We start from the raw sequence: 21,651 nt of genomic DNA, 5'->3' as shown, positions 1-21,651 counted from the left end.
ATATACTAACAGTAATAAATAATTGGAAAATTTTCCGATTAGTTATAATAATATAAAATCCAAATATAATGTTTGTAATCTTATATTCTACGTACGATTCTGGTTTGATCGACCACTTGGAACACTTTTGGAGACAAAATAAAATCAATGTCACTTTGAAAATGTTTTTTATAGATATATTTGGAATAAAAAGAAGAGTGGGTCTCATTTGAAACCGTCTCACGGATCTTAATCTGTGAGACGGATCAGCCCTACTCATATTCACAATATAATGTAACTCTTAGCATAAAAAGTAATACTTTTTCATGGATGACTCAAATAAGAGACCCGTCTCACAAATACGACCCGTGAGACCGTCTCACACAAGTTTTTGCCTAAAAAAAATATACACGGGCGGATCTACTTGTGTGACTTGAGGCCCCCCAAAATTTTTTAAGGTTTTTTTTATTATTATATACAAAAAAATTTTTATCCATTATATATATTAATAAAAAAGTCAAGTCAACTTTAATGATCAAGAATGTCGTTTATATGGTAAGATACGGGAATGTAGCTTATATGGTAAGCCACCTGTCTAGTAGTGTTTGGTTTGATTCTTTGATAATATAATCATTTTCAAATTTGTTTTTAAATTTTAATTTATTTGTCACCCTTGGGTTTAGTGGTTAATAATTACTGAATTTTTGATATACTGACTTTAAATTTGAACATCTTTTATGAAATTATAATCTAAATTTTTTAAACAAATTCACACATTTTTTTGTATTGAAAAATATTTTTAAAAATTAGTTAAAATATAATTTTTGGAATTTAAATTATAATTTAAAAATAAAGTGTAAAATGACGCCAAAAAACGAAAAAAAAAATTTGAAGTTAGAGTTTTTATTAAATTAAATTTTGATTTCTCTAATAGTGACGGATCTTCGCGACCTTCGAAATTTTTTAAAACCATATTGCTGTATAAAAAACTTTTTTCCTATTATTTACAGTCTAATTTATGACATTTTTTTTCTTTTTACAATTAGACTCAAGATAAGTGTACTATAGTTTTCAATTTTTTCGCTTCTATATTTTCACATTCAAATCATAACTTTTAGGAAACTAACGCACGCACATACCAAAGAGCGAAACTACACTTGAAATTGGTAGCATTGAAAATGTCGTTACGTAGTATTCACGCGGCCCCCAAACCTAAAATTTTTTATCAGCCCCTGAATGTACAATTACTCTTAGTACAAGATTGTTGGGGAGGTGCCGATGCATGACTTTATAACAACGTACAATTGACTTTTATATTCTAATCGTTAAAGCCAATTTTACGAAACAATTAAGTTCTCACATCAAATAGTTACTACCACATTATTTTATTATTATCGAAAGATATCATCATATTGTGCTAGCTAGGAGAAGTCATTTTTCAATCTTGAGGGTGAGGTGAGGTGAGGTGATATGCACTCGAATCACGTATAAGAATCAATTGTTTCACCATTGACCATAAACCTACTTTGGCCGTGTTGAAAATAGCTAGGATATATTAATTGTACGTGACTTAATCATCGCGTTCCTACTGGAAAATGTGCACTCAATTCATGATCCTATGATTTATTTTTCCTGTTATAAAAGCAGCCCACTAAATGCTTCTTGCAAGATCAAAAATCACTAATCCCTAAACACGTACGCCAACCCCACAACAAGTTAAATCAAGTAAAAGGTGCTCAATCTCCACGCCCTCGTGTGCAAGATCACGGCATTTTGTTAACAATAACTCAGCGGTCAGCATGAGGCTTCCAACTAGTGAATATGTAAGGCAATGCAACTCAACAAATGCAACGATATCTCAAAACTTTAGGCACTCGTTTCTTATTGATACAAAACCCACAAAGAAAACCATATGCATGAGGATTGAAGCTCTACCGAAATTGGAAAAGTACTCCCATCTTCTCAAGAATTATGTTGAACCAAACTCCTCATCTACCCCGGTGAAGCTTAGCAAGAGGTGGATGGATTACCAAGGAATCAAGAATTGGGAAGGATTGCTCGATCCTCTCGACAATAATCTGAGGTCTGAGATTATTCGTTATGGTAAGTTCGTGGAGGCAGCTTACCGAGCATGTGATATTAATCCTTCATCTTCATCATATGCTACTTGTCGCTACCATAAAAGAAACCTACTCAATGAGTCTGGCTTCAAGGAGACTGGATATCAAGTCACCGAGAATCTTACCGTCAATTCTGGGATACAACTTCCACGGTGGATCGAACGAGCCCCAGCTTGGGTGGCCATGCAATCGAGCTGGATCGGATTTGTGGCAGTGTGTCGTGATCAAAATGAGATTTCCAGACTCGGGAGGCGAGACGTGGTCATTGCATTCCGGGGGACGATTACCTGCCTGGAGTGGCTAGAAAATTTTCGGGCAACCTTAACTCCATTGCCACATTATAGTTCCAACTCCGAATCCGATTTGGAGCCAATGGTGGCGAGTGGATTCCTGAGTTTGTACACCTCCATCTTCAAAACACGACAGAGTTTACAAAATCTTGTGAGACACGAGATATCAAGAATTCTGGAAAAGTACAAAAACGAGCCATTGAGCTTCACCGTCACCGGCCACTCACTCGGGGCAGCGCTGGCCACTCTCGCCGCATACGACATCAAAAAAACGTTCAAAAACTCACCACTTGTCACCGTAATCTCCTTTGCAGGGCCAAGGGTTGGAAACTGGAGCTTCAGGTGTGAACTGGAGAAACAAGGGACTAAAATACTACGCATCGTCAATTCCGACGACCTGATCACAAAAGTCCCTGGATTTGTGGTTGACGACAAAGCACAGACTCAGTGTCCTGATAAACTTCTCCGAAGAAACACGACAGCGGGTCTGGGCGGATGGATTGAGAAACTGGCTGAGGACAGCCAGCTAGTATACGCAAACGTCGGCTGCGAGCTGCGGCTGAGCAGCCGAGACTCTCCGTACGTGGACGGCAACGACATCGGCACATGTCATGATCTTAAAACGTACCTTCATCTGGTTGACGGGTTCGTAGGTTCCAATTGCCCGTTCCGCGCTACCGCAAGAAAAATGATAAACAAAACTTTCGGGAAGAATTATCCCAGTTAAAGTCGGTGCAAACACACAATTATTTTTACCCCACTGGGTGTATGACAGGTTACACACTCAATGGGCATAGATTTTTCCTCTAGTCAACCATGTCCGAGTATTGCTCTACTATTTAAGTTAATTTCACCTTATCCTTTGGAATATTACTCACTCCAAGTGTATATCAAATGATCATGTCTTATTTACAACATATGCATAATTTGAGTAGTGTTTATTTTTTTATCAAGGTGTGGGAGATTGTAGGGTTTAAAACCCATGACCTCTACCATATCCACTTTGACCAAAAGGTCGGTGGCAAATATATTTAAAATTTCAGATACACGTGGCGCATGCTATTCGTCCGATAAATGAGATAGTAGTAGTCTAAGCATCACTTCGTGTTCTCTTCGTTTTTCTGTATTTGTTAAAACACAACACGAACTTAATTAAAAAGATGATTTGTGAAAGGGAAATGTTTCTTTCAACTCCCTTTAAATAACAAATGTGACCATTACGAGTTAGGGATCACCGCATGTACTGATCGGGTAAAATTTCCAAAGCACAACAAGAACTTGATACTGGAATGCCACATGGCAAAGGTGGATCTCTGATACAATATTAGTACAAGCAAAATGGGGTGAATACTTTCTTTTGCTATCTTATAACCAACCCCATTAGGAGAAAGGAAAAAAAGTAGCATAATTTCATCTTAAGCGTGACTTAATGGCATACGAACGGGTGCAAACCGTCTCAAGGGATTCGGTGATTAATGAAGAAAAACTGGTCATGGCTTGAAAAACTCCAGGCAACCCTGTTTGAATGTTGTTCAGTGTCATTGCTCGGGTCACCTCGACTGCCTTAGAGTGTTTAAGCATCTCGTCCTCAACCCGCCTCTGGCAAGCTGCAAGTTCTGCTTTTTTATCAGCCAGGGGGTCCCGAGCATCCAAAATGTGTCCGTTATCTGGTCCTGTATCAGGAAGTCCTATGCCAACCATGAGTAAGAGTGGTAATATTTTCTGTCTATGTTTCTTAGTGAGGAAGCCTTTTTCTCGAGTTCCTTTGATGCATTTTCTGTGTGTTTCTTGATCTTGAGCTCCTCTATTTGTTTCAGGGATGTTGAACGAACGACGTTGACGAAGCTTTTGATGGCTTCGGATGCAACAGTATCTGGGAGTCGGTCGCCTGCAAGTTTCCACTCATTGAAGAAAGCAAAAACCTCTGGTAGCTCCCTATTATTTTCCTCGGTGTGAATGGGGATGAGGGTTAGTCTAAACCAGCCATGAAGAGAGCAAACAAAATCACGCTGAAACTTTATCAGGCGAAAGAAACTGGAATGCCAAGCTGATACAGCCGATTCAAGATCAAGTGTACGTCGCCTGCTTGTGCAGGTCAGACGTTGATTCACCTTAGGTTGTTCGTTTAACTAGGCCACGAACTTGTTGCACTATGTCGTTTTGGATTGCATGATACTGATTCATGGATCTCCACATGTACATGAACCTGCATTATTAACATCACAAGTATAATACAAAATTACAAAAAATGCAGCTGGATTTCAGGAATTTATTCATATTTTACCAGTACATGTAATCAGTGATAACTGATAAACTTATCAAAAAATCCTTTGACATCTTGTTTAGCTCTCTTCAGGACCAACTCAAATATGGTTTTCGTAAATACCGATCATTAACACACTTGGTTTCTAATGCACAAGATGGCAATACATACCCGTGACAAAGTTCAACAAGTTGATGGGACAAGGTCAGAGTCTCGTAAAGTGACAGTAGCAGCGGACGTCGTTGAAACGGCCTGAGATGTAACAACGATTAGTGATTGCAGCCTCTTTATCGATGCCTTTTGTCTTGTCCAAGTTGGCATCCACTCCTCCTCGGTACTCCTGACTTTGAAGCACTGACAACTTTTTCTCATGCTCGATTTTTACGCCTTCTATTGCCTAGATTATCCACAGTCAGCACACGACAATATATCGATAAGCATTCAGGTACAAGTCTTGGCAAACATTTGGAAATTTAACTGATTCATGCTAAATAAACTCGATAATTGCAGAAATGCAGAAAAGACACTGTAGAGCAATATTAGAACTTTCCGTGCTACAATGGAACCTACAGAATGACCTAAAAACAGACCATTGTTCAACGTACTAGATTTAATGTTAATTGGATCACCTTGTAATTGATGAATAGGTCGAAACGTGTTGCCCGAGTCGAAAAATTTCATTATAATCAGTTTTATATTTAGGTAATGACAGGCACACACCAGCTGGAAACTAAAAGACAGGTCTTTTGGAAGCAGGCCCACACATCATGTTCGAAGTTGAAATCCTAAAAATGATTCCAGGCTGTGCTTATCTCTTCTCAAACAAATAGAATTCAGAGTATTTTTGTCATTTCATACAAAGGCTATCGATAAGCTAAGACAACCAATATGGCACCGCCACCGCAACCACCACCCACTAAAAAAACACATGTTGCAAGTCTATATAATCTTTCTTCTAGATTGCAAGGTTTGGTCATTTCATTACTAGAAATGCAATCAAGACAAGGGATCGGTTTATGAAGTTGTCAGCTGTGGCGTCTATGAAACAACAAAACAAGACCCAAGGATTAGTCGAAAATGGTTAATATTGAGATGCAGATCCATTGCCTTCACTTCTTGATATAATTTATTTTCCCAAGCCAAGAGTCGTTCCAAGGTGGAGCAAAGACAGATTAATTGGTCTATTGAATTGGGTTAGAACCGGTATATATTTAACTGCCAATGGAGGCTTCGAAGTCCAGCTTGAACTCAGATTACTCAACATTCCACTGGAATGATAGACTGTCTCTGTAAGAGGAAACAAAAACAATTAAAATTAACCAAGAAACAACTTCCTAGTACATGCCACAATAGTGATTCAAAGATATATGTGAATCGTTTAGCAATGACTTGTAAGATCAAGAGCCCAACTGATAACTAATCTAAAAAACTATTAGTGGGAAAAAAGACAGCAGTTTTGGGAGAAATTAGAATCTCACGAGAATAGCATAGAATCAGCTGTATATACTATCACATGCACATACTTTTAGATTTCAAATATAATCATATAATATTTAGAAGATTTAAATAATCCAATACAATCATATAATATTTAGAAGATTTAAATAATCCAATACATTCTGATCACTTGATATGATTAAAAGGATAATTTGGTTAAATTAGAACCCCAATTAATTAATTAATTGAAAATTCCAAAGCATTAACTGTTGGTATTTGATCAGTTTGCGGGTATATATTTCATATGAAATTAATTTTGCATGAAATTTTAGTTTTTTAAAATACTAAATAAAATCTTAAAAAATCATGGTTTCTTTTCTTTTCAAGTAGCTCATAAGTCAATTTTTTTTTTTTTTTTTATCACACATATAAGATCCTTACACTAGTCAATGTGCACAACATGGGAATCAATTTGAGAAGTGGAATATACAAGTTGAATCAAGTCATAAAGTGCTCCCGGAACCCCAAGTTGAGAAATCAAATCCTTACAGCAAAAGGAAAGGCCAAAATCTGCGTTGACAAAACGAGGACAAAAAAAATGTTGGTGAGTATCAGATCAACCAAATACTCACATGATCCAAGGCCAAGGGCTATGATACACCTCGAGTGTCATAGTGTAAGCCCGGTCTCCCAAATACTGTAAATAAGATCACGAACCATATTGCATTCTTATTCATCATTACTTTCTGAATCAGTTTTTTAATCTGGAACGGAATAAAATCAATGAGTACTCATATACAAATACAAAAGCAATGTAACTACTTCAAATTAAATAATGCTCTTTCCGTCTAATATACATAGGTTTACCGATTTATAATCGATCTGACTGTTTTTGACCCGTTTTGATCTTTTTTACCGTTAAAACTGATTTTAAGCGTGTTCCGATAGGATCAATAACCGATTCTCAGTCGAACCGTCCGTTCAATCTGGTTCTGATAACACTTGTTTGTTGACTTATCAGACTACCGCATTAAGTCTAAGAGTTTATCCAATACATCAAACGGTAGAGATTTTGAGATCCATTGTGGTTTAGGGAAAAAAAATAAATAAATCATTAAAAAAAAATGCAATAAAAGATAAGACCCTAACAAAAAACTAAATAAAGGTCCTTTTAGTTAAAAAAAAAATAATAAAAGAATTGATGTTTTGTTTTGCACAATATAGTCGTGCAAATGTTGCTTTCTGAAAATTTCAAGTTTAATATCCATTTTGATTAGTCTCATGTCCATCGAAATAAACAAATAAAGATCCTTTTATAAAAGAGAACCATTCATCGTCGAAATACCCTAACGAAAAACTATTTGCATTCTATTGCTTGCATCCCAAGTCCCAAGAAAAAAAAAAGATCCGTAAATCGGAGAAGCTCCTCTCCAAAATCTCTAAAATCTAGGCGCAGATGCTCCGGATAGCTTGCCGTTAGTAAGTTGGATCAGCGGAACCTGTAGAAATGGACATTGAACAAAGGCAAGCAGAGCTCATAGATTACTTTGTGAAGCAGGCGTCTAGTCTCAAGGGCTCGGAGCTTGTTGATGTTATCGTTGAGGCCACTTCTCATCCATCATTGTTTGCTTTTTCCGAAATTCTCTCGGTTCCGACCGTCATTGAGGTATACCTTGCGGATTCGTGTATTTTTCTTCTTGATTGATGTATTGATTATATGTAGTGTTGCGAGTTGGAATGGAATGTTTCGTGTGCAGTGCTTTCGATTTGTCGTATGATCGGTCAAACTGTTGGATTCCGGAGTTTGGCTTGTGATTTTTAGCGAATTCTTTCTTTCTGTATTAAGTTTTGGGATTAAAGATTGTGCGTTTGTTTCTCATAGTCTACACTTCTGGGCTAATGATCTCGTCTAGAGGGTATCTGTAGCACCATGCTTCTTAATTTTCTTGGAATGGTCTTCAGGTTCTAAGTTTGCTACATAGGGGGTTTAATAATAGGAGTCAAAATGGAAGATAGAGTTTTTATGCCCAGGCCTTTTGAGTCAACTCCTTTTCTATTGTTAAAACCCTTCAGGCCTTAGTTTTTCTCGATGGATGTTTCTTAACGATTGAATTGAAGTGCAGCTTGAAGGAACTGGTAATAGTATATATCGTGAATTGCTCCGGATGTATGCATATAGTACATGGAGTGAATACAAGAGTAAGCATTTAGTCTTTTCAATTATCGATTTGTCCCTGGTATCCAATTTCATCTACAGAATTGCCTAATCTTTATTCAGTTTTGTTTTGTCTAAATGAAAGTTTCCAGGATGAAACTGTCTGGGTTTATTTTGGCTGAATCGCCTTCTCTACTTTAATAAGTGATTAAGTTCATGGAACCTGGCATTCTACATAGCTATTAATGCTTGTATTGCATTTGCAAAAGAAATTTTACCTTCTGGAGTTGCAATTTGATTCTTGGAAATAGATCGTCGGGTATTTATGGGCAATAAGAATCATTCTTGTTGTATTAGCAATATTTATATCTTTTACAGATAGGCAATCATAACTTGTATTGACTTAAAGCAATGGTAGCTCTATTTATACCTTTTTCAAGGGAGTTTCTCCTCTTCGTGGACGACTTTTACAGATAATTATGTCATGCAGGTGACTCACATCGTCTTCCACAATTAGTTCCTGATCAAGTCCTAAAGCTGAAGCAGCTGACTGTGCTTACTTTGGCTGAGACAAACAAGGTAGGATCCATGAAACCTTTTTTAGGTGTGCTCGAGTGACCGTAAACGATGCAAGAGATTACGTTCTCACTTGATCTGTCCCTTGTTTTGTCATGGTGGAGGCTTTACTCTTTAAGTTGATAAAATTGTGTTTCTTGTTTGGATTTGAAATGAGCAAGTATATTTGATGTATCTAGAATCTAGATGCGAAAGTGTTCACGCAGATGTACCTGTTTCCTTTATTTTCTCTCAAGGTTAAATTTATAAGACAGATGAGAAGTTTATGTGGCATCTATGATGCCATCCCTGTTTTGTAATTACACTTGTATGCTTATTTTAAAGTACATTTTGTTAGTACATGCTACATCACTTTGAAGTGTAAGTTTATTGGAGGCCGTTCGACTTTCCTTTAATGAAAATTGATTTGCCTAGGTATTGCCATATGATACATTGATGCAGGAGCTGGATGTCACTAATGTTCGGGAGTTGGAAGATTTCCTCATTAGCGGCTGCATGTATGTGGTAAGTTTTTGCTTTTCATCTCTGACCAGCTACTTCGCCCTTAATGTCACATCTATCAAGACAATGGACTTGCAGTGAAAGATAAAATTTCATTGCACGGGTTGGTCTGCTGTGTTTTTTATTCCTTAGTACGGATTTGACCTTGTTCTTGTTCATTCTTCTGACATTTGAAACTTTTATGTTCTGTACACAAAAAGGTATGGGATCTTGGCAATATGATATAAAAAGATATTCACTTGAAGACGTTTCAAAGATAAATAAGCTAATTTTGTTCTTACTCTTATGGACAGGGAATAATAAGAGGAAAGCTTGATCAGTTGCGGAGATGCTTTGAGGTCTTGATTTATTTTTGTCTGTCGTACTAACTTCTCCATGTTTGACTACAATTGGCTTCTAACTTAGGCTTTCTTCAAGCTTGTAGGTACAATTTGCTGCAGGGAGGGATCTCAGACCTGAACAGTTGAGTAGTATGAATGAAACGCTAGCGAATTGGTAATATATCTTCGTGATTAATTTTACTTATGACTGCTATCTTTGACATGTCCCTCTCCGAAGGTTCTTGCTGTGCGCGGAGAAACTGAAATAAAAACCATTCAAGCATGAAAAATGATAAAGTTTATGATAATTATATAGCTTTTTTTTTGTTTTTTGTTAACTTCGCCAAAGGCTGGAGGTTGATAGGAATTAGAACTCCTAAACTACTGGTGCGTCCTTTTGAAACTTGCCTCTGTCGCTTGACATCGTTGCACACCTTTAGATGTTTTATTGCCTTTCTCGGGTTTCCAGGAAGCGAAGTTATGCAAGAGATGCCTTGTGTTCAAATTCCTACGTGCGTTCCCTGTTTCAACTTTTCCCGCTCACTCCATCCTAGCCAAGATTACTTTTCACCGTACTCAAATAATCTTGCAAATGAAATCTGGTAGTTGATATGTTTGTATAAGTCTGATTTAGCAGAAACCATCTGCAGTTTGTTTTATCGTGTTATATTACATATTTTATGTTGCACAATACATCTAGCATGATTCTCATTTTATATGTTTCTTATCATTTTTTCTCATGTTTTTTTTATATATATTTCCTTCTATATAGATTTATTTATGCAAATCTTGGTTTATAATTTCTTAGGTTGTCAACATCAGACAATCTTCTTGTTTCCATTCAAGAAAAAATCAAATGGGCAGATTCCATGAGTAAAATAAACAAGAAGCATAGAAAGGAAGTTGATGAAAGAGTGGAAGAAGTGAAAAAGGCACAATCTGCAAAGGTCAGATCAACTTTCCTTTGGTAAAGAAACAATATTTTCTGTTTCAAAGAGTCATTTGTTTAATTCCATGTCTTCCTGGCTATCAGTAGAGACATTGTGAGGCAGCTTTGCAGTTTGCACATTATAGTGGCCAACTTGAATGCTGTGTGACCTGAAAATTTTAACAAGAAGAAGTTGTACTAAGATTAATTTATGGATCTGTTCGAAGTTTTCAGTTATTTAATGGAGTCTTAATACTTTCTGCTACTGGTTATCCACTCTAAGGTGTTATAGTCAAATCTGACTATTTACTTGTTTGTCTCTAAAGAACAATTTTTATAAAATAATTTTGTGTATTAAGTTGGCGACTAACCTTTCTGAATGCTGAATGCATCTTCAAAGTTTTTATAGAAAATGTTTTGGCATGACCTATCCTCAGATTCATACTGTTTAGAATTTATGTGATATGTTGATGTGTGGCAAGTGTGAGTTTAAGATCTAGACATGTTGGTCGATGTCTTACTTACATGGCAGAAGTTACAAAATGTAAGCAGGCCTGCATTGATCTCCGAGGGCATGAAGAGATCTTTTCTGAACTTGGTGGAGTGATGGATTGTGAGGAAGATCACAGCCGACCAAAGAGGTAGCATTTGAGATCCTGACCTCCGAGTTTAGCATTCAAGTACAACATGTCCTACACTCATAACTTCTTGTGCTGTTTCTTTTAACCTTCTCTAATACTTTCTCGTACAAAAAGCTTGTATCAACGCTACATTTTCTCCACTCCACTTCAGCCACGATGCCTATATCAAATTTATTGAATGTTGTGTTGAAATAAATATATTGTGGCACAGGGATAACAGTGAAAGAAAATTATAATATTTTAAGAATCAAGCACTTCTCTTGAGTTTCAATATACATCTGATGTGTCTCCTTGTCTGACTCGAGAATAATGTACAGGAGACGACATCCTGTAGGTTGAGGAGATATGATTTAACCTGGACCACAGGATGAACTGGTCAGGCAATTAAATCGGCCATTTCCTTATTCAGAATTATGGTAGGAAAACATCTCGAGCGCTGCTGCTCTAGAAGACGAGACGACCCTTCTGCACTGACTTTTTGTTGACTATGTGTTTGAAACCGATAGCATTAGCTTAGATCAGGCTCGTGTAATTTATATTTTTTTTTATTTGACGAGGAACGGATGTAGATTTGTGATGCGAGTAAATGGCACCATTCAACTTTTTTATGAAAATTGGTGGTAATGCATACTTTCGCTGCGCGGACAGAGCTGCGGCGAGTCATCAGGAATATCATCTGTAGAATTGGTTATCTATCTATTAGATTCATACACCGAATCAATGCGCTTTGTTTGTTCCTTAACAGGGCATATGGTGAATATTCAATCGTTGTCTTAGGTGATGCAAGACTCAGTGCAACACTCTATTTGCTCGGCAATTTTTTTAGTTAATATCATTTAGCGTAGCATATATTTTTTAATACTTACCTACAAAATTCCTCCGGCCCAGTATCTTCAGGTTGAAAACTTTGAAGTAAATGTCAACTTTAATTTGGGGTCGATAAAGCGTGATTGGCTCCACGTTTGGCCTATTAGATGCACTCTGTATAATGACAACAATTAGTTTTGCTTGGCCAAGTGGTGTTATTGTATCTTCGATTAAATTGCAACATTACATATAATTTTTGGTAACACACTTGCTTGTGAGACAAGGGTAGCAGAATAAGATGTGTGATGAATTTTTCCTTTATTTCATAAACTTCATCTCAAGTTTGTGCTCAAGCCGTATAAAATCATTTATAAATGGAATTGCTATTGCTATTTATTATTTAAGTAAGATGCTATATCATGAGAAAACTAACGTCTTGATCGCGCACTTCAAATTGTCATGCAACTTCTTCACTTAACCTGCCAAAGAAAAAAAAATCATAAATTAACGCTGAATCGATAAATAGAATATAGAAAATATGAAGGTGAAATAGTATCTTGTTGTCCTTGAGTAGAAGTTGCAGGTCTACTTCCATTTTGGACATTCATATATGATATTGCAAATTCATATGATCCTTTCAATCAGTAATTGTTATTTTCCTCCAAGATTTTTAAAAAAAAATCACTAAAGTTATTTTTCAAAATTTTCGTTAATAATTTTTTTCCCGGGGCAGAACAATATTTTAGTCGATAATGTTTAATTTAAAAGTTTAAAACGGTAGAATAGACTAATGATATGCTAACTTGTCACAGTCGAAGCTGCGACAGATGGGAATGTCCAATTCAACGCCACACTTTGCCGGAAGGCTCTGCGCCACCTCATCCTTCAAGTCCGCATACCGGTTGTTGCAGCTTTGACGCAGCTGCAACAACATCTTTTCTCCTCCGCCGTTCGTGCCATTTCTTTTCTTTCATGGTTTTCACCCCCTCACAGCACGCTGGAGATGGACCATCTCCGCCGCATCCGGTGAGGTAAGTGATACATGGCATCAAAGAAGCGTCGACTTCGCCGCAAGTGACGGCGTATCCAGGCCGAATAATGATTGGATCACTGCAAAAACAGAAAACAGTGACACTAAAACTCCACCCTTCATACTGGAAATTTGAAAAGAAATGTAAGTATCTTCACGTATTAAACGCTCACTAATGAGTACTGAATTTTCAGGCCCTGAAAGGAATTCCAGGGGAGCCTATAAGAATTTAGAAATCCGACCCTTTCAGATAAATCGATCTAAGATAGGACTGCGAAGTATAACAATCCCGAGACCAATCAAATATTATTCTTTCGGAGGGGAAAACAAACTATCATCTAATCATGTGTATGCAAGCAACATATGAGTTCGAAACTAAATTATTTCTCCCTAGATTTATTTATCTATACTATTCTGTAATTTGAATCGTATTATTAAGTGCTAGGCTTGTAGAATAACTGTTTTTGGTCTCTAAAATATATTATCATAATTTTTTTTACTAAAATATGCATCTCCATAATACCCTTATTTTTATGAAAAATATAAAATAATGAAATAAAAATATAAACATAATAGTTGATGGAAAATAAATTATTCCAATTTAACTACACTATATTAAAATCTAATATGTAATATTATATTTTTATAATAAAATTTAGTAGACATTCATCTATACCATTTTATAAAGAATCTAACTATTAGGTAACTGAATTTGGCTATAATTGATCTAACTTATTGTAATAAATCTAGAGGAAAACAAAACATCAGGAATTAAAATAAAACTATAACCGAACGGAAATAATATTTTCCAATTAAATCCAAAAAGTATTATCCATAAAAAAAAAAAAATGAATATATAAGCACATGGTTATTTCATATCCGTTATACATTGAAACCGCCCTGAATAACTCTTGTTTTGGTATATTATTGTCTATATAATCATAAAAAGATAATTTTTCAGAAATTTTAGACTAGGTTTCTGATAAACTTTGATTTTCTGGTAATTCGCCTGTCGATATATCTCTTGTTGAAAGTATGTGTGATCTCATTGATAAAGAGTGGGATAATTCGACAAGGGTAGTTGATGAACCATACCACATAAGGTGTACACTGACCCGCTAGTAGTAATAGGATTCTTATTAAATTCTTTGGTCCAACATGTTACGTCAATATAATGAACCAACATAACTGTCATCCGGTCTCCCCCTTTTCCCTCGTCATCGTAGGGTGAGACATCATTCAAGACGGCAAGAAAGCAAGAGATATGATTTCAAGAATACAACTATGAGTAGAGTAGGATCCGAAACTTCATGGATATGGAGCACAAAAGAGAGGATTTGCCTTTCTTTCCTCCAAATGAAAACCCTCGGCAAATCCAACCTCCACCAAATCCAAGCCTTCATGCTCCGAAACGCCCTTGAGGCCAACCTCAACCTCGTTACGAAGCTCATCATCACCCTCTCTGCTGTTGTACCACATTCTGGTATTCATCATGCCCGCCAGATGTTTGATCTAATGCCGCAGAAGTCTGATGCCTTCCTATGCAATACCATGATGAAGTCTCACCTCATTTCTTGCCAATTCTTAGAAGCCATCTCCTTGTATGTTTGTTTGAGGAAGAACGAAGGTTTTGTGCCAGATAACTATACTTTCTCGACGCTGGCAAAGTGTTGTGGTTTGAACTTTTTAATGTGGGAAGGAATGGAAGTTCATGCTCATGTGGTTAAATATGGGTTTAAGTCTAATCTGTATGTTTCCACTGCATTGATTGATATGTATGGAAAGCTAGGGCAGATAGATTTTGCGAGGAAAATATTTGATGAGATGACTGAGAGGAATTCGGTGTCGTGGACCGCACTAACTAGCGGATATGTGAAGGCTGGGGATATGGGCAACGCAAAAGACCTTTTTGATTCAATGCCCGAGAATGATAAAGATGCTGCTGCATATAATGTGTTGATCGATGGATATGTTAAGTTAGGGAACATGGTGTTGGCTAAGATGCTATTTGACACAATGCCAGAGAAAAATATTATTTCTTGGACTACTATGATTGATGGGTACTGCAGCAAAGGCAACATAGATGAAGGCAGACAGTTCTTTGATGAGATGCCTGAGCGGAATTTATGTTCTTGGAATGCAATGATTGGAGGGTATTGTCAGAATAAGCAATCCCATGAGGCTTTGATCTTGTTCCAGAACTTGTTAGCCCAGAAAATTTTCGAACCAGATGATGTTACTGTTGTCAGTGTTCTTCCAGCTATTGCAGATTTGGGTGCTTTTGATATGGGGAATTGGGTATATGAATTCGTGAAGAGGAAGAAACTGGATGCATCTGCAAGCGTATCAGCAGCATTGGTAGATATGTATGCTAAATTTGGGGAAATCGAGAAAGCAAAACGAGTTTTTGATAACGTGCTTGGAAGAGGCGTGTGCACCTGGAATGCTTTGATTAATGGACTAGCACTCAATGGGCGTCCCAAGGAGGCATTAGAAGCGTTTCTGGATATGAAAAGAAAAGGGTTTAAACCAGATGAGATCACCATGCTTGGAGTTCTGTCAGCTTGTAACCATGGTGGTTTAGTGGAGGAAGGAAGAAGATGGTTCTATGAAATGGAAGAATTCAAGCTGTCTCCTAAAGTGGAGCATTATGGTTGCATGGTTGATCTACTGGGTAGGGCTGGGTGTTTGGATGAGGCTGAGAGATTGATAAATAACATGCCTTACGAGACTAATGGGATCATATTAAGTTCGTTCCTATTTGCTTGTGGTTACGCTAAGGAGGTTATCAGAGCTGAGAGGGTGATGAAAAAGGTGATAATTATGGAGCCATTTTGTGATGGTAACTACATAATGTTGAGGAATTTGTATGCAGCTGAGAAGAGATGGAAAGACGTGGAACAAATCAAAAATTTGATGTTAATCAACGGTGCTAAGAAAGAAGTGGGATATAGTGCAATTGAGATCAAAGGCCAGGTTTTGGAGTTTATCGCTGGTGATCTGGTGCATCCACACTTGGAGGTGACACATTTATTGTTGAATCAATTGCAGATGCACATGAAGGGGAAGGATTCATATCTCAGTGTAGAGTGGAAAGTGAGTGAAACTTAATGGGGGTATAATTCTGAGTCTGAAGCGTGAATTGAGGTTGCCCAAAAGTGTTCAAATAGCATGGTTCTGAGTTGTTGCATAGATAACTCCAGACAAAAAAAGGAGTAAGTCAATTGGTGTCAAAGAAAAAACAGATGCATGTGAAAGTGACACCCATGTTTTGGTGTGAGAATCGATGGTAAATCTTAATGATGCGAATGATCTAAACCAGAACATCAAAATATTTCCATCCCTCCGATGCTGCACATTTCGAGTTAAGAAGATGTGAAAGTGGATGGCATTTGACAAACGAAGATACTAATGTGCCAGTAAAGTACTCAACAGCATTTGACATCTACCTGATGCTACATCCTACATCATATTGGCTCAATTTCCAAACACATGAGCCATATTTAGAGGTCTCATAAACATGCTACAACATCAGTGGAGGAACTAGCATCTAGCATTCAGAGGGTTTGCATTTGACACAGGAATTGAAATGAGAGGATTTGTAGATATCACCATAGGATGGAACACAATTTTATGAAATGTGAGTTTATATATAAGTCAAGCAAATCAATATAATTCACAATTCCTGCAGACTATACGCAATCTTTTCAATTTCCCAGTCGCTCAGAACAAAGAATAGAGCTTAAGAATTTACAAACTGAAAAAAGGCAACAAATATCGACAATTTATGCTGTAACATTAGTTTCCTCCATATCCAATACCGCTTAGACAAGCGGAAACCATGTCCCAACCTAGGAGAGGTTAACCTGTGGATCTTCAACGCCTCTGACCAGCACCTCTTCTTTTACGACTCTTTCTCTGGGTTTTAGGGGCCGTAAGCTTTGATATAGAACGCATTATAGGTGGTGTTTGATTGTTTGTGGGAGGATTGACTGCTGTTCGAACTTGAGGGCTGGTGCTAGCTAGCTCTTCCTTTAGCACCAAAGGACTACGGGTTGGCTCAATCTTTACTTCCTCAAAGCTATTCATCTCTTCCTTCACCCTCTTATTGTCGATGAGAATGTCTTCTTCTCCCTGAGAGCATTTTAGAGATGATTAAACAAAGAAGGATCAAGAAAAGAGGAGTATATCATAAAGAACTACCAACACATATTCACAAAATGTATTCTCACTCGCGATTCCAACGGCTACACACATGCAAAAGCAAAGGATTCAAAAGGAATAATCTCGGTGAAGTATATTGCTGAAAATTGTTTTTAAAGATTAGTTAAAACAACCTTGAGGCGAGGAAACATAAAATGTAACTCACTTTTTTGTATGTGTTGATAAAACTAACATTATTAGTCCTTCCATTTACTCCAGGAATCACTTCATTAATTGTGTCTCCATTTTCAGGTACAACTGCATCACTCATGTTATGCTCCACCTTAAGCTGAGAATCAATATAAGTTCCTACAGGCATTTTGTCCCCATTGTTTGGAGAAGTATGTTGAGGAGAGGCTATCAGAGCACTAAATGGAATAAACATGCTTGAGTCATCCATGAAAGATAACTTTCCGGCATTTTCACTCATCACCTTCTCAACTCTACTCTTCATTTTAACAACTCGTGATCGTAGAAATTCAATCTTTCCAAGTATGACTTCCAGAGGAGTATCACCATCTCCGGGCTCAAGGAAGAGCTGTTCATCACGGGCCCACAACTCATTATTAACGTTGACTTTTTGAGTTGCCACGGCTACAAAATATTAAAAATCAGGTATAAGCACGAGTTTCTGTCAAAACTATCAGTCTTATGATCATTCTAAAAGTATGATCACATCTATCTCATGTCAAATCAACCTTATATGTCTCATTTCTATCTCCTGTCAAATTCAATCACGTAATAAAACAAATTTAAGAAAAATGTAAAATCACCAGAGTCTCCAAATCAATGCACATTGCACTAACAAAAAGAAGCGAACTACAATGTTCTAGTGAACGTAATAAACTCAACTAAATTGATATCCAATGCACCACCCCATCTCCAATCAAAAGCACATGGCACATGCAAAATGGAGCAAACTGAATATTTTACCGATTGGAATAAGCACAACTAACTTAATATCCAATAACAAGTTATGAGGGGATAATATGATGATAGCCCAAAGTAGGGACTAGAGAGCAGCTCTTAAAAATGTAATTGAAAGAATAGGTGGGGCAACAAGGGCACAACAAAAGCTTAGAAACCAATGGAACCAATTGAATAAGCCCAAAATGACAAATAAGAATAAAGAAAAAGGGGTCAACGCTTTTGTATCGTCATATTATGACACTAGCTATTCATATTACGTATATCACGGTTGGATAATTAAGACCAACTGAAAATGTCAATTCTCACCTCGATTCCTTAATTCATCGTCCTTGAGGAGACCCTTACCTGAAGACCTCTTACTCTCTGCAAAATGGCACATGAAGATCCTTAACTTCAGACAAATACAAAAATCAACTGAACTCGACAAAAAATGAAGAACAAAATATGTACCATGATATGAAAGCAAGTTATGGTGAGACATATATGATGCTATATCCATTGTGTCTTCGGTTCGTTTTCTTTTCTTCCTCATGTAAATACCATTTCTAGCATTGCTGGATGTACAATGAAGGGATTTCACACCGACACATTCCAATGAAGGATTCTGCAATCGATCCTTCTTTCGCTGACTGTATTCCTCAAGTTCTCTGTCGTATCTTCGGGCTTGTGATTCAAACTTACGAATTTGCAATTCAGCCCATTTACATCGCCACATCAGAGGTTGGATAAATGATCTCCAATGACCAGTCACCTTTTTCTTCCTAAATATTGCAACAAATATATGCCGAATCATGGAAACATATTGACAAGCACTAAAGATGAAGATGAAATTACAATTTTTGAGCATGTTTGATTCATAAGAGGCCAGAAAAAGAAATCAAAGTAGAAAGAATGAAAACCAAGTTGGCCTGCTCAAAGCACTGATATCCTGATATCTCATTCACTTCTAGTGTGGACACACGCAGCAAGCTCCAAATTCACCCCCAAATTATGAAACCACGGTCTACAGTTGGCCACATCTTATATAACTCAATGTTTTTATAATAGATTCTCTACCTTTGTGTAAGATAAAAGATAACATACTGCAAAAAGTTCAAATTTATCAATGCTCATTATGGTGCTTCAATCCCAAGACATGGATTTTTTATAATGACTAATCTCAGATGAGGTGAAGCATTACGTTCACTCGTATACATCTAATCACTTTAAACCAAACAAAATCTAGGATCGGATCAGAGCAATTTCAGCACTGAAAACCGTAGTTCAAGCAATTTCTTCAACTGCCAACCCAAAATAGCCAGTCCACTTTCCAGTTTCTTATGATTTCTTTTCTTTACAAGGAGTAAATGCTTAGTTTTGACAAGAAATGTCATAAAGAAAAATAATGAACATGAAACAAACCTCGTTCTAAATGGTTCACCAAATCCATCAAAACCCAGAGATGATGCAGCGTCACCATGAAAATCCGACATAATTTCAGAATCATCCAACGGGTCAATATCATCGGTGTCACTGTTACCAAAGGAACTTGAGCTCTCTGTTGTGTCATGGTATTCTGCAGCAACAAGCTCACGGCCACCAGATTTCGTGCAGTCCGTAATGTTAACATCCACATCATCATTACCTTGGACTTCTTCGCTCTGCTCAGCCAAGCCTGTGTTGACTTTACAGTCCTCGTAACTAGCTGTAAATTTCATAAGTTCGTCTTCAAGTTCTTTAGCGAAAATTCCACTTGGCGTGTAGGTTGAAGCCTCCATGTTTTGTTTCTAATTCCTCTCCAATTGCTACACCATGATTTTATTGTGCTATACAATCAAAAATATCTCATTTCGTGAACGTGTCAAACAAGAAAAAATAACACCTGAAAAGGTGGGGAAAAAGCGTGCGTTTTACTAGCTCGGTTGCTTTAGAAAATCGTAATCAGCATAAGAAGTGGTAGAAATATAAAATCCGTATGATAAAAGTTGAAAAAAATAAGCAACGGGCTTCAGAGTTCACTACGCAAGGGATGTAACACTGGAATGAAATAAAGTAACAGTACTGTCCACTCAACCTTGATTTAATGTATGTGTATGTAATGAGATGGTCGCATCTGAAACTCAAGTCAAATGGTTCAAAAAGGCCAGATTGCATTTGTTAGGTTTAATCTCCAAACCCTTAAATCCACAAGCCCAGTCGCAGTTAATTAAAGCGACAAAAAGATCACTTAATCAATGCAAGAAAAAGGTTCAAACGAGATGCGTAAAAAGAAACTTTTCCGAATGCTGGCATACGAACTGCCTTGTATATTAACAAGATTGTGTTACAACTTACCATATTTCCGCATACACCAAAAAGCATAGATAATCTAACGAGATCATGCTACACCACGTGAACTCACTAGAAAGATAGTCTCATTAACTTGTCAGCGCAATTTATTTCTAATAAATAAGATACCAAACATGGACATCTAATGCATTAAAAATATAAATATATAGATCGTCTGATATGCAGTCAATCTGGGACTTTTGTGTCATAAAACCTGACCACGATAGTTCATTTTTCTTGGTTTATTTCGGTTTCAAACCGAAAGATCACTGATCTCATACTACCCAATGTAATCAAGTTCATCTTCTTTTCTAAACTTGAATGCAAAGTCAGATCAAGACACAAGCATACCACTCAAACCCAAACACATCCAAACTAATATATGCACAAGGCACAGCACACGCTGACAGATAATAGCTATAAAGGGTAGGAATTATATAAATTCGTGACTTCTCCAAATAAAAAAATAAATAGAAAAAAGAAAAAGAAAAAGAAAAAGATAAACAACAAGAAAGAATTCAAACGAAGTCAATCAGGGCTGTCAGCACCCCAATAATGAATACAAATCTTAACAAAAATGCAGGGAAGGAAGGGAAAAAGAAACCCTTCCCCAAGAAAAACTCAATCTTGATTTTCTGATCGAATCACCTTTGAATACCCAAAACAAGAAATGGAAATTGACCATAAAACGAGCAAGTCACTCATGAATGAGACAACCAAAAGGTGATCATAGCAACAAAAAAACCAAGGCAAATTGGGTTTCTATCAAAAGTTAGAACACATAAATCAAGACATTAATAATCAAAATAAACACCTGGATCGATTTCTGGGTTTTCAACACCCACGAATTTGTTCCTCCCAAGACTCTGTAGGGGAGAGACTAGAGAGAACGGTTGGTAGGGAAGAATAGTTTGTTAATTGTGACAAAATCTTTGTGTTTTTATAGCAAATAAAGGCTTTTGGTTTTGGTAGTGTGAAGTGATAAATAGCAGTATTCTAATATCCGAGTTGCCAACAAATTTCCCTTTTCCTTCGTTCAATTCTTTTACTTCTAAATTTGTTTATTTTTCCTTTTATTGATTTTAGAATTGTCGTTCTATTATTTTTTTCCCTAACAACATATGATTTCTTAAATTAATTGTCAGTTTTTGCATTAGAGCATTG

At 36.9% G+C, this 21,651-nt stretch overlaps 4 protein-coding genes and 1 pseudogene across 7 annotated transcripts; 3 read left to right on the top strand and 2 right to left on the bottom strand.

The window, feature by feature from the left end:
* The first annotated feature begins 1,687 nt into the window (after positions 1–1,687).
* LOC140972804 (phospholipase A(1) DAD1, chloroplastic-like) lies at positions 1,688–3,171 on the top strand. Its single transcript, XM_073435236.1, has one exon. It carries the CDS (start codon positions 1,779–1,781, stop codon positions 3,114–3,116), a length of 1,338 nt encoding a protein of 445 aa, XP_073291337.1. The 5' UTR covers positions 1,688–1,778; the 3' UTR covers positions 3,117–3,171.
* Positions 3,172–3,746: 575 nt separating this feature from the next.
* LOC140974616 (nitrate regulatory gene2 protein-like) lies at positions 3,747–5,961 on the bottom strand (annotated as a pseudogene).
* A 1,410-nt stretch (positions 5,962–7,371) lies between these two features.
* LOC140972805 (COP9 signalosome complex subunit 7-like) lies at positions 7,372–11,973 on the top strand. Of its 2 annotated transcripts, none has more exons than XM_073435237.1 (9): positions 7,372–7,755; positions 8,213–8,288; positions 8,735–8,823; positions 9,235–9,324; positions 9,615–9,659; positions 9,746–9,816; positions 10,450–10,588; positions 11,122–11,210; positions 11,528–11,973. In XM_073435237.1, exons 1-9 carry the CDS (start codon positions 7,597–7,599, stop codon positions 11,547–11,549), a joined length of 780 nt encoding a protein of 259 aa, XP_073291338.1. In that variant the 5' UTR covers positions 7,372–7,596; the 3' UTR covers positions 11,550–11,973. The 2 variants fall into 2 exon arrangements, with proteins under 2 accessions (XP_073291338.1, XP_073291339.1); XM_073435238.1 differs by having other exon boundaries at positions 11,102–11,210; positions 11,528–11,970.
* A 2,256-nt stretch (positions 11,974–14,229) lies between these two features.
* LOC140972802 (pentatricopeptide repeat-containing protein At2g44880) lies at positions 14,230–16,737 on the top strand. The gene has a single exon (XM_073435232.1). It carries the CDS (start codon positions 14,332–14,334, stop codon positions 16,156–16,158), a length of 1,827 nt encoding a protein of 608 aa, XP_073291333.1. The 5' UTR covers positions 14,230–14,331; the 3' UTR covers positions 16,159–16,737.
* LOC140972803 (uncharacterized) lies at positions 16,677–21,481 on the bottom strand. Of its 3 annotated transcripts, none has more exons than XM_073435235.1 (6): positions 21,302–21,481; positions 19,582–19,985; positions 18,631–18,941; positions 18,487–18,543; positions 17,413–17,844; positions 16,677–17,174 (listed from the first exon to the last, which is right to left on the bottom strand). In XM_073435235.1, exons 2-6 carry the CDS (start codon positions 19,935–19,937, stop codon positions 16,924–16,926), a joined length of 1,407 nt encoding a protein of 468 aa, XP_073291336.1. In that variant the 5' UTR covers positions 19,938–19,985; positions 21,302–21,481; the 3' UTR covers positions 16,677–16,923. The 3 variants fall into 3 exon arrangements, with proteins under 3 accessions (XP_073291336.1, XP_073291335.1, XP_073291334.1); XM_073435234.1 differs by having other exon boundaries at positions 16,677–17,181; positions 17,417–17,844; positions 19,582–20,041; positions 21,302–21,475; XM_073435233.1 differs by having other exon boundaries at positions 16,677–17,181; positions 17,417–17,844; positions 21,302–21,475.
* Positions 21,482–21,651: the final 170 nt, after the last annotated feature.

This window comes from Primulina huaijiensis, chromosome 3, assembly GCF_012295235.1.
Source record: "Primulina huaijiensis isolate GDHJ02 chromosome 3, ASM1229523v2, whole genome shotgun sequence".
Classification (NCBI taxonomy): Eukaryota; Viridiplantae; Streptophyta; class Magnoliopsida; order Lamiales; family Gesneriaceae; genus Primulina; species Primulina huaijiensis.
Note: the sequence above shows the minus strand (reverse complement) of the source record. Positions and strands in the feature narration are given on the sequence as shown.

Bases quoted from the DNA above. Each gene is read 5' to 3' on its own strand.
- LOC140972804 (XM_073435236.1), top strand. From the start codon at position 1,779: ATGAGGCTTCCAACTAGTGAATATGTAAGGCAATGCAACTCAACAAAT.
- LOC140972805 (XM_073435237.1), top strand. From the start codon at position 7,597: ATGGACATTGAACAAAGGCAAGCAGAGCTCATAGATTACTTTGTGAAG. The intron at 8,824-9,234 runs GTAGGATCCATG...TGATTTGCCTAG, and splicing joins CTTTGGCTGAGACAAACAAG to GTATTGCCATATGATACATT. The intron at 9,660-9,745 runs GTCTTGATTTAT...TCAAGCTTGTAG, and splicing joins AGTTGCGGAGATGCTTTGAG to GTACAATTTGCTGCAGGGAG.
- LOC140972802 (XM_073435232.1), top strand. From the start codon at position 14,332: ATGAGTAGAGTAGGATCCGAAACTTCATGGATATGGAGCACAAAAGAG.
- LOC140972803 (XM_073435234.1), bottom strand. From the start codon at position 19,937: ATGGAGGCTTCAACCTACACGCCAAGTGGAATTTTCGCTAAAGAACTT. The intron at 18,942-19,581 runs GTTTGTTTCATG...TGCAATATTTAG, and splicing joins GGTGAACCATTTAGAACGAG to GAAGAAAAAGGTGACTGGTC. The intron at 17,845-18,486 runs GTGAGAATTGAC...AATATTTTGTAG, and splicing joins CGATGAATTAAGGAATCGAG to CCGTGGCAACTCAAAAAGTC.